This window comes from Scyliorhinus canicula, chromosome 28 (genome assembly GCF_902713615.1).
Source record: "Scyliorhinus canicula chromosome 28, sScyCan1.1, whole genome shotgun sequence".
NCBI lineage: Eukaryota > Metazoa > Chordata > Chondrichthyes > Carcharhiniformes > Scyliorhinidae > Scyliorhinus > Scyliorhinus canicula.
In genome coordinates this window covers 11,086,816-11,098,829 of record NC_052173.1, presented here as the reverse complement: position 1 = coordinate 11,098,829, position 12,014 = coordinate 11,086,816, and the positions used below count along the sequence as shown (strand labels likewise).

At 47.1% G+C, this 12,014-nt stretch overlaps 1 protein-coding gene across 1 annotated transcript in view; it reads right to left on the bottom strand.

Moving 5' to 3' along the window:
• LOC119958098 (STE20/SPS1-related proline-alanine-rich protein kinase-like) overlaps positions 1-11,638 on the bottom strand; it is a 112,907-nt gene extending 101,269 nt beyond the window's left edge. The window contains exons 1-2 of the mRNA XM_038786327.1: positions 11,405-11,638; positions 11,162-11,280 (exon numbers count right to left, since the gene is read on the bottom strand). Coding sequence (XP_038642255.1) covers positions 11,162-11,280; positions 11,405-11,475 — 190 coding nt within the window. The 5' untranslated portion in view covers positions 11,476-11,638. The remainder of the gene's footprint in view (positions 1-11,161; positions 11,281-11,404) is intronic.
• Positions 11,639-12,014: the final 376 nt, after the last annotated feature.

Sequence of the window (12,014 nt, the reverse complement as noted above, 5' to 3'; positions counted from 1 at the left end):
CCTCTGATTCGCACTCTGACCAGCCCTCTGACTATACGCTCCCTCTGATTCGCTCTCTGACCAGGCCTCAGGCAATAGGCTCCCTCTGATTTGCTCTCTGACCAGGCCTCTGACTACACGCTCCCTCTGATTCGCTCTCTGACCAGGCTTCTGACTAAACGCTCCCTCTGATTCGCTCTCTGACCAAACCTCTGACTATAATCTCCCTCTGATTCGCTCTATGACCAGCCCACTGATTCCCTGACCAGGTCTCTGACTATAAGCTCCCTATTATTCTCTGACCAGCCCTCTGATTATACCCTCATTCTGATTCGCTCTCTGACCAGCCCTCGGATGACACGCTCCCTGTGATTCGCTCTCTGACCAGGCCTCTGACTATACGCTCCCTCTGATTTGCTCTCTGACCAGGCCTCTGACTATACGCTCCCTCTGATTTGCTCTCTGACCAGGCCTCTGACTACATGCTCCCTCTTAGTCCCTGACCAGCCCTCTGATTATACGCTCCCTCTGATTCGCTCTCTGACCAGGCCTCTGACTATACGCTCCCTGTCATTCGCTCTCTGACCAGGCCTCTGACTATACACTCCTTCTGATTCGCTCTCTGACCAGCCCTCTGATTAAATGCTCCCTCTGATTCTCTCTCTGACCAGGCCTCTGACTATACACTCCCCCTCATTCGCTCTCTGACCAGGCCTCAGGCAATAGGCTCCCTCTGATTCGCTCTCTGACCAAACCTCTGACTATGCGCTCCCTCTGATTCGCTCTCTGACCAGGCCTCAGGCAATAGGCTCCCTCTGATTCGCTTGCTGACCAGGCCTCTGATTATACGTTGCCTCTGATTCGCTCTCAGACCAGGCCTCTGACTAGACGCTCCCTCTGATTCGCTCTCTGACCAGGCCTCTGACGATACGCTCCTTCTGATTCGCTCTCTGACCAGGCCTCTGACGATACGCTCCCTCTGATTTGCTCTCTGACCAGTCCTCTGACTCGACGCTCCCTCTGATTCGCTCTAGGACGAGCCCTCTGATTCCCTGACCAGGCCTCTGACTATACACTCCCCCTGATTCGCTCTCTGACCAGGCCTCTGATTAAATGCTCCCTCTGATTCGCTCCCTGACCAGGCCTCTGATTAAATGCTCCCTCTGATTCGCTCTCTGACCAGGCATCTGACTATACGCTCCCTCTGATTCGCTCTCTGACACGGCTCTGACTATACGCTCCGTGTAATAACTTCTCTGACCAGGCCTCTGCTTATACGCTCCCTCTGATTCGCTCTCTGACCAGGCCTCTGACTATACGCTCCCTCTGATTCGCTCTCTGACTAGGCCTCTGAGTGTACGCTCCCTCTTATTCCCTGACCAAACCTCTGACTATATGCCCCCTCTGATTCGCTCTCTGACCAAACCTCTCACTATACGCTCCCTCTGATTCACTCTCTGACTAGGCCTCTGACTATACACTCCCTCTGATTCGCTCTCTGACCAGGCCTCTGACTATACGCTCTCTCCGATTCTCTCTCTGACCAGGCCTCTGACTATACGCTCCCTCTGATTCGCACTCTGACCAGCCCTCTGACTATACGCTCCCTCTGATTCGCTCTCTGACCAGGCCTCTGATTATATGCTCCCTCTGATTCGCTCTCTGACCAGGCCTCTGACTATACGCTCCCTCTGATTCGCTCTCTGACCAAACCTCTGACTATACACTCCATCTGATTTGCTCTCTGACCAGTCCTCTGACTCGACGCTCCCTCTGATTCGCTCTATGACGAGCCCTCTGATTCCCTGACCAGGCCTCTGACTATACGCTCCCTCTCATTCTCTGACCAGCCCTCTGATTAAATGCTCCCCCTGATTCGCTCTCTGACCGGGCCTCTGATTAAATGCTCCCTCTGATTCGCTCTCTGACCGGGCCTCTGATTAAATGCTCCCTCTGATTCGCTCCCTGACCATGCATCTGACTATACGCTCCCTCTGATTCGCTCCCTGACCAGGCCTCTGACTATATGCTCCATCTAATACCTTCTCTGACCAGGCCTCTGATTATACGCTCCCTCTGATTCGCTCTATGACGAGGCCTCTGACTATACGCTCCCTCTGATTCGCTCTCTGACCAGGCCTCTGACTATACGCTCCCTCTGATTCGCTCTCTGACCAGGCCTCTGACTATACGCTCCCTCTGATTCGCTCTCTGACCAGCCCTCTGACTATACACTCCCTCCTAGTCCCTGACCAGGTCTCTTGCTAAATGCTCCCTCTTAGTCCCTGACCAGGTCTCGGACTATACGCTCCCTCCTATTCCCTGACCAGGCATCTGATTATACGCTCGCTCCTATTCCCTGACCAGGCCTCTGGTTGTGCGCGCCTTCTTATTCCCTGACCAGGCTTATGACTATACGCTCCCTCTGATTTGCTCTCTGACAAGACTCCTGATTGTACGCTCCCTCTCATTCCATGACCTGGTCTCTGATTATACGCTATCTCTTATTCCCTGAACAGACCTCTGACTATACACTCCCTCTGATTTCCTGACCAGGCCTCTGGCTATATGCTCCCTCTTATTCCCCCTCAGACCTCTGCCTTCTTTCATGTGCACATCAAATTGGGGAAGTAAATTGGCGAGGGGCGAAATAGCTGGGCCTTAACAGATATCTTTGCAGCATCCTTGAGCACGGGTGAGGTCCCGGAGGACTGGAGAATTGCTAATGTTGTCCCTTTGTTTAAGAAGGGTAGCAGGGAAAATCCAGGGAATTACAGACCTGTTAGCTTGACGTCAGTGGTAGGCAAACTGTTGGAGAAGATACTGAGGGATAGGATCTATTCACATCTGGAAGAAAATAGACTTATCAGTGATAGGCAGCATGGTTTTGTGCAGGGAAGGTCATGTCTTACAAACCTAATAGAATTCTTTGAGGAAGTGACAAAGTTAATTGATGAGGGAAGGGCTGTAGATGTCATATACATGGACTTTAGTAAGGCGTTTGATAAGGTTTCCCATGGCAGGTTGATGGCAAAAGTGAAGTTGTATGGGGTTCAGGGTGTACTAGCTAGATGGATAAAGAACTGGCTGGTCAACAGGAGACAGAGAGTAGTGGTGGAAGGGAGTGTCTCAAAATGGAGAAGGGTGACTAGTGGTGTTCCACAGGGATCCGTGCTCGGACCACTGTTGTTTGTGATCTGCATAAATGACCTGGTGGATGGTATAGGTGGTCTGATGAGCAAGTTTGCAGATGATACTAAGATTGGTGGAGTTGCAGATAGCGAGGAGGACCGTCAGAGAATACAACAAAATATAGATAGATTGGAGAGTTGGGCAGAGAAATGGCAGATGGAGTTCAATCCAGGCAAATGCGAGGTGATGCATTTTGAAAGATCAAATTCAAGAGCGGTCAATGGAAGGGTCCTGGGGAAAATTGATGTACAGAGAGATCTGGGAGTTCAGGTCCATTGTACCCTGAAGGTGACAACGCAGGTTGATAGAGTGGTCAAGAAGGCATACAGCATGCTTGCCTTCATCGGACGGGGTATTGAGTACAGAGTAGGCAGGTCATGTTACAGTTGTATAGGACTTTGGTTAGGCCACATTTGGAATACTGCGTGCAGTTCTGGTCACCACATTACCAGAAGGATGTGGATGCTTTGGAGAGGGTGCAGAGGAGGTTCACCAGGATGTTGCCTGGTATGGAGGGTGCTAGCTATGAAGAACGGTCGAGTAGATTAGGATTGTTTTTGTTGGAAAGACGGAGGTTGAGGGGGGACCTGATTGAGGTATACAAAATTATGAGAGGTATGGACAGGGTGGATAGCAACAAGCTTTTTCCAAGAGTGGGGGTGTCAGTTACAAGGGGTCACGATTTCAAGGTGAGAGGGGGAAAGTTTAAGGGAGATGTGCGTGGAAAGTTTTTTACACAGAGGGTGGTGGGTGCCTGGAACGCTTTACCAGCGGAGGTGGTAGAGGCGGGCACGATAGCATCATTTAAGAGGCATCTAGACAGGTATATGAACGGGCGGCAACAGAGAGAAGTAGACCTTGGAAAATAGGAGACAGGTTTAGATAAAGGATCTGGATCGGCGCAGGCTGGGAGGGCCGAAGGGCCTGTTCCTGTGCTGTAATTTTCTTTGTTCTTTGTTCTAATGGTTTCAAAATCACATACAATATAGTCAGAATAAGTCTGGATAGCAGGAGTTACTGTTGACTACTGATGTCACAGTGGTTGAAGCGAGTAGTATTGATGCATTTTAGAGGAATCTAGACAAGTCTATGAGGGAGAAGGGAATAGAGTGTTATGATTGTACATTTCGATCAGGAAAAATGGGAGGAAACTCAAGTGGAGCATAAATACTGGCATGGGCTGGTTGGACCAAATCATCTGTGCTGAATATCATATTTAATCTAATGGAAAAAGCCATTGAAAAATCACAATGGTCAAATATGTAGCTACAATAGAAGCCAGGCCCTTTTCTTTCTGTACTGGTAAACAAAGCTTGGGTGTAGGGGAGGGGGAATGGGACCTCCCAATCCAGCAATGTTGTCATTCTTACATCGCATCTACTTTTACATAAAAGGAATGGATTCCCATTTCTCTTTTGCAAGTTGTTTAAATTCAATTCAAATTGTTGTCCTTTGAGAAATCGCTGTGGTCACTCTGTGCTCCTTAGTGGTATTTATCTTTTGTCCAATAGATTTAGACTCCCAAAAGTCTTAAGAAAGTTTGTTTCTCTACCAAAATGAAGTGGAAATTAGCTTATCGCTGCTATAAAGCAGTCATATCAATAAGCAGAACAAGGAGCAACATGCTACACTATTAGGGTTGAAAATCTGTCAAGTTCCTCACCAGTTAACGGCATACAGGGGTAGAAAGTTTGGGACGCTCAGCACAGGGTATTTCTGAGTCAGGTGCTAAGGCTAAGATGCTAACCAGGGGCTGGTTTAGCACACTGGGCTAAATCACTGGCTTTGAAAGCAGACCAAGGCAGGCCAGCAGCACGGTTCAATTCCCGTACCAGCCTCCCCAAACAGGCGCCGGAATGTGGCGACTAGGGGCTTTTCACAGTAACTTCATTGAAGCCTACTCGTGACAATAAGCCATTTTCATTTCATTTCATTTGTTTGCCACTTTATTTTTCTTTTTTTTAAATAAATTTAGAGTACCCAATTTTTTTTTTCCCAATTAAGGGCCAATTTAGTGTGGCCAATCCACCTATCCAGAACTCTCACACATTCACATACACACTCACCCACACACACCTACACTCACCAACACGCACCCACTCACCCACCCACCCACATTCACACACACACTCCTGTGCACAAGAAACAGGACAAATCCAACCCAGCCAATTATCACCCTATCAGTCTACTCTCCATCATCAGCAAAGTGATGGAAGGAGTCATCAACAGTGCTATCAAGCGGCACTTACTCAGCAATAACCTGCTCACGGACACTCAGTTTGGGTTCCGCCAGGGTCACTCAGCTCCTGACCTCATTACAGCCTTGGTTCAAACATGGACAAAAGAGCTGAATGCCAGAGGTCAGGTGAGAATGACTGCCCCGGACATCAAGGTAGCATTTCACCTGGGTACTCTAAATTTAAAAAGAAAAAAAATGGTTTTGAACATCTCTATCAAATCTCCTCTCAGCCTTCTTCACTCTAAGGAGAACAGTCCCATCCTCTCCAATCTATCCTCAAACTGAAGTTTCTCATCCCTGGAACCATCCTTGTAAACCTCTTCTGCGCTCTCTCCAATACGTTCACATCCTTCCTATAGTGTGGCACCCCGAACTGTGCACAATATTCCAGCTGAAGTCTAACTAGTGTCTTCTACAAGTTCAACATCACCTCCTTGTTCTTGTACTCTCTGCCCCTATTAATAAAGCCCAGAATACTGTATCCTTTACTAACTCTCTGTCCACCTGTCATTCTACCTTCAATGATTTTTGCACATATACATGCAGGTCCCTCTGCTCCTGCATTCCTTTCCGTATTTCACCCCTTGTCCCTCCACGTTTGTCCGACCAAAATGCATCACCTCAATGCTTCCGGGAGGAAAATGGGCAAACATTTTTTTTTTGTGCACAGGTCTGTACACAGCACTACGAAACATCAAAACCTTCAAGCCCATAGAATCCATGAGCAGAAATGTTGAGTTAAATAATTTGGGGTACAGGGAATCTATAAAGTTCACCGTCATAACATGATACCGTTTAAATAAACACCAACGTTTTTTTCCTTATTATCTAATGTATTTCTTTTCAAATCTATTTATGGCCCACATATTACAGTGATGTCAAGTCTCAGTCCCCCACATACCAACATACAAAATGAGAATGTAATTCATTTTGTATTCTCTCTGAAAGACTCAGGTGATTTTTGAGTTTATGGGCTGGCAGAAGAGTGTGGGTGAAGGGCTTAAACCTCGGCCACAATCTCCCTTTTACCTCCGACAAGACAATAATCAGAGAAAGAATGAAAGGGCAGGCTGGAACATTTTCTTTGCACAGATCACGGTTGGAGTGTAGAATTTTCTGCGACAAATTGTTGTTAACATGGAGTCCTTAAATAGTTTTATTTAAAAAGACAGATGTTTGAAAAAGAGGAATAATGGGTATGGGGAGTGAGCAGGAGAGGGGAATTCGATTAAGTAGCTCATGTGGGCAAAACAGTGGCAGAAAACAGGGGTGGCACGGTGGTTAGCACTACTGCCTCACAGCGCCAGGGATCCGGGTTAAATTCCGACCTTGGGTCACTGTCTGTGCGGAGTCTGCATGTTCTCCCTGTGTCTGCGTGAGTTTCCTCCGGGTGCTCCAGTTTCCTCCCACAGTCCAAAGATGTGCAGGTTAGGTGGATTGGCCATGATAAATTGCCCCTTAGTCTCCCGGGATGTGCATGTTAGGTTACGTGGTTATAGGGATAGGGTGGGGCAGTGTACCTGGGTAGACTGGCTCTTTCAGAGGGTGGGTGCAGACACAATCGGCCGAATGACCGACTTCTGCACTGTAGAGTTTCTATGATTTATTGGGCTGAATGGCTTGTTTCTGTGCTGAGTCATTCTTATGATAATCATTTCCTTTCCCATGGTGTAGCAGAAATCTAGAACTTATCATGTTGGAATTATGGACATGAATCCATGCCCGAACACCACATGGCACCAATGTGCTCCAGCGCCCAACACCTCCCAGTTTGAATCTCTTGCGCCACTTGTCGGTGACAATACTCAATGTGATTTAAAAACTTGATATAGGGAGATTTACATTCCCAGCTTTTGTTATTATTGAAACACTGCAACATGCCCTTGGCCTACTTAACAATCAAATTACAGATCAGTAACAGCAATCCCAATCAACAGAAAACACTGAAGCAAAAAGGGAAAATGGATCAATTCACTTTTGTTTTTTAGTTTCACTCAGTATGTATATAGTAAATGACAGCCATTTTAAGTGCACTTGTACCTCCCTGTCCCTTACTATGATGTAGTGCTAAACTACACAGAGTAGGAGGGTTGGTATTGGTCTGTGCTGAATTAACTGATCTCAGTTGCAACTATAGCAATAGTCTGCAATTAGCATCAGCGCCCACGAGCTAAGGGAGAAACCAGACAGGTTTCCCACTCCTGATGACAATCTGATCCTGCTGGAAAGGTGGATGTTATATCTGGACAGTATTGTGCTTGGCTGTGATTCTTTTCATTGTTGAACAGCTCGGCTTTGATTCCATGAGTGCTGAGCACTCTCTCGTAGCTTGTCCAGCTATTCATTTGGGAGCCTACAAGGGCTGTTTGATCATTATATAGCACCATTAGTATAATAAAACATCTCAAGGTGCTTCACAGAAACGTTATAAAACAAAATAAGACACCTAACCACATAAGGAGATACTTGGACAGGTGCCCAAAGAGTTGGACAAAGAGGTAAATTTTAAAGAGCGTCTTAAAGGAAGAGAGAGAGGTAGCGACATGGAGAGGTTTAGGGAGAGAATTCCAGAGCTTAGGAGTCCCGGCAGCTGAAGGCACAGCTACCAGTGGTGGGGCGATGAAAATTGGGGATGCTCGAGACACCAGAATGAAATGAGCACAGAGCTCTCAAAGGATTAGAACATAGAACATAGAACAGTACAGCACAGAACAGGCCCTTCGGCCCTCGATGTTGTGCCGAACAATGTTCACCCCACTTAAACCCACGTAACCCGTATACCCGTAACCCAACAATCCCCTCATTAACCTTACACTACGGGCAATTTAGCATGGCCAATCCACCTAACCCGCACATCTTTGGACTGTGGGAGGAAACCGGAGCACCCGGAGGAAACCCACGCGCACACGGGGAGGACGTGCAGACTCCACACAGACAGTGACCCAGCCGGGAATCCAACCTGGGACCCTGGAGCTGTGAAGCATTGATGCTAACCACCATGCTACCGTGAGGCCTAATTCTTAAAAAAATAAATTCAGAGTACCCAATTTTTTTTTCCCAATTAAGGGGCAATTTAGTGTGGCCAATCTACCTACCCTGCACATCTTTGGGTTGTGGGGGTGAAACCCACGCAGACACGGGGAGAATGTGCAAACTCCACACGGACAGTGACCCGGGGCCGGGATCGACCCCGGGTCCTCAGTGCCGCAGTCACAGTGCTAACCACTGCGCCACGTGCCGCCCCCAATAGATTACAGAAATACGGAGGGCGAGGCCTTGCGAGAAAGTTGAAAGCAAGGATGAGGATTTTAAGATCAAGGTGTTGCTTAACGAAGAGTTAAAGTAAGTGAGCGAGCACAGGGGTGATAAGTGAATGGGACTTGGTGCGAGTTAGGACAGAAGCAGCAGAATTTTGGATGAACTCGAGTTTATGAAGGGTAGAATGGGGGGGGGCAGTCAATTACAATAGAACATTCAGAGTTAACAAGACATGGATGAGGGTTTCAGCAACAGAAGAGTGGAGGCAGCGGCAGAGTTGGGCAACGTCACAGAGGTGGAAATAGGCAGCCTTAGTAACGGTGTGGATATATGTTTGAAAGCTCCTCTTGGGGTCAAATATGATACCAAGGTTGCAAACAGTCTGGCTCAGCTTCAGACAGTTGCCAGGGAGAAGAATAGAGTTAGTGGCAAGAGAACAGAGTTCATGACAGGGGCCAAAGACAATGGTTGCAGTCTTCCTAATATTTAATTGAAATTTAGTTCTACTTAAATAAAAAGTTGGATAAGAATTAAATTTGATCCTTGGCACACTACAAATAGGAAGCATGATCCAGCACTCTATGAAATCATGCTGACACAATGCGCTTTGAAGACAGGCTGTTGGGAGAATCTCCAGATAGATTTAGCTGATATAAAAGCCTGGGGAAACCAGCTCTGAATTGCTAGCTCATTAGCTGCCATATTGACTGCAGGAATTATTTCACGCAGAGTATCTGCAACATTATAAACTTTAAATAAAAACGTATAGTTAGAAGTTTATGAGTGTGTCAAGACAGACATAGTTGGCAATGCAATGATGCCACCAACCAAATCACTGCTTGTTCGAACAGTTTTGAGCCTGAGACAGGAACTCAAATTCCCACTTCACCTGACTTTCTGCATTCTTTCTCCTTTTCTCAGTTCTTCTGAGCACTTGGGACTTCTGCTGGGATCCAGTTGCCCTCCGATACCTCACCTACTGGATAGTGTTTGTCAGCTGGCTCAGTCACAGGGAGCATCGTGGCCATGCCCAGTCTTGTCACCACCCAAAGGGGTCTGTCTCTACAATTACGTCAATTGCATCTGAACACATGAGATTAGGCAAACTTAAAGCAAACCAGGGTTAGAAACTGGAACCTTTTGATGTGTCAGGCTCCATTTTTTGCCAACAGGGCTAAGAATGAAAGTAACAGAACTCCTGGAAGGCATGGTTTACAGTTTTGTATATGTCTTTAATTCTAGACATTTGCTGTCAAAAATACTCAGAAAATACACAATAAAATGCTACCTGAACACAGCGAAAGTGCATCAGTACTGAGTTAAGTGTTGTTTTTTGGTAGGAAAACACAGGGAGACGTTAGATTACATGTCTACAGATGAAATCCCAGTTACATTTTGTAACACGGGATCAGAAAAAGTGTACCGCAGAAGGAAGCCATTCGGTCCATTGAATCTGTGCTGGTTGGCTCCTCAATTGGAGCTATCCACTCTAATTTAGTTTCCTTGCTCTTTCCTCATACCCTTTTGTATTCTCCCTTTTCCAATATTTAGCCAATTCCCTTTCAAATATATCTGCCACAGTAGACACTGGTGAGAGAGAACTCCACTGGCTGTCAACTTTTTCTGTGAAGTGAATTTTTTAAAAAACTTTCCTCCTCATCCTTTAGGTGATCATTCAGAATCTGTGCCCCCCTTTCTTTACTGAATCACACCACCCAATAGAAACAACCTCCAACTGATTTTCTTTCTCTCTCAAAGCCTTTCAAAAGCTTTCTGCCCGAGGTAAATATGGACTGAGGACCACCTGTCTCCCCCGCCCCTTCATAACAATAACAGTTTGTGATTTGTATAAACATTTAAACCACGCTTGATATGATGCCAGGCATCAGCTGACATTCCCCCCCCCCCCCCCAAAAAAAAACAAGGCTCAAGTGTGCTTGTTACAGGGGATTTCATTTGACATCAAGGGGCAATGTCGCAGCTCTTGCAAACATGTCAAGAGGGGGCTGACAGTCACTTTTAACATGTTTTAACTTCTTTCATTCATTACCCGGATCAGCCCAGTCAGGGAGGAGAGGGGGTGGGGGGGGAAGAGAGAGAAAAAACAGCAACGCAGAACATCCTAAGCTGCACATCCTGACCTCAAAAACACACACTTTCAATCAGAACATTCATTTGCAGAAGGAACTGAGAAATCGGAACGAAAAGCCCTTTTAATACCCCCTCCAAAATCAGTGTTATTACAAGCAGCGCCGGTTGATCTATTAAAAAAAGACGCAGTTCTGCCCCCAGTGAATAGTGCAGCCTGGGCACATGCAGGGCTAGAAATCGCTCAGGATGAATAATGCCGCACAACAGGCTGAAATTAAACTACCGGGGGGGGGGGGGGGGAGAAGCAGAATGAAGGGGAGGCTTTTCTACCCTCTGTTGTCGCGGTTGTTACATTTATTTAGACGCGCCACCTTTAGTTAAAAGGATTGGGAACAGACTGACCGATGATCTCCTGGAGCTCGTAGGCATCTCTTGCATTTGGCCATTGGGACCCGGCGAGCAGCTCCTCCGCCATGACGCTGTGACTCACAATGCGGCGAGAGTGAGAACAAGGCTGGCTGCTGTAGAGAGAGAGGAGAGAGGGAGTGCTCAGCAACTTTCCACAGACTGAGCCACACACACCTCGCAATACAAGAGGGACAGGCACAATCCAACTGACAGCCTCATTGTTTTGCACACACATACCTTGAGAATGTAAGCGAGCCAAGCATGAGTGGTCGGGCTGTGATGGGCGATGGGGGATATATCAATCCCATGAATTTCCTGTTATTTGCACCATAGCAACACTGGTCTCAGGCGTCTGAGCTGGGTGTCTCTGTTGGCGGAAGGGGATTGAACCTTTCAGCACCTGCCCCAATTCAGGAGCAAAAGCAAATGACTGCGGATGCTGGAGTCTGACAAATAGACAATGCTGGACAATCTCAGCAGGTCTGACAGCCTCTGGGGAGAGAGAAGGGAGCGAACGTTTCCGGTCTGGATGACGGTGTCAAAACTCTTTGCCCCAATTCAGGAGTTGCTCCAGGCTAGGCAGAGGTTCATTGGAAGAGAAATTCTCTTCTGCTGGGGCAACTGGTGCCACCCTGCTGCCTCTGTGGTAGAAATTTATCTTGGGCAGTGGTGCAAAATAGGTGGTGTTGGATCAACCACCCATTATTCTATCCTATGGCAGTCAATGGAATTAAATATCAGGTACTGTTTAACTGGGCAGCTAATTCCACTCTGCCCATTTTACACCACCGCCCAAAGAATTTCTACCCCTAAGTCCCTCCCCTGCCCCACAACTCAGCTAGAAGGG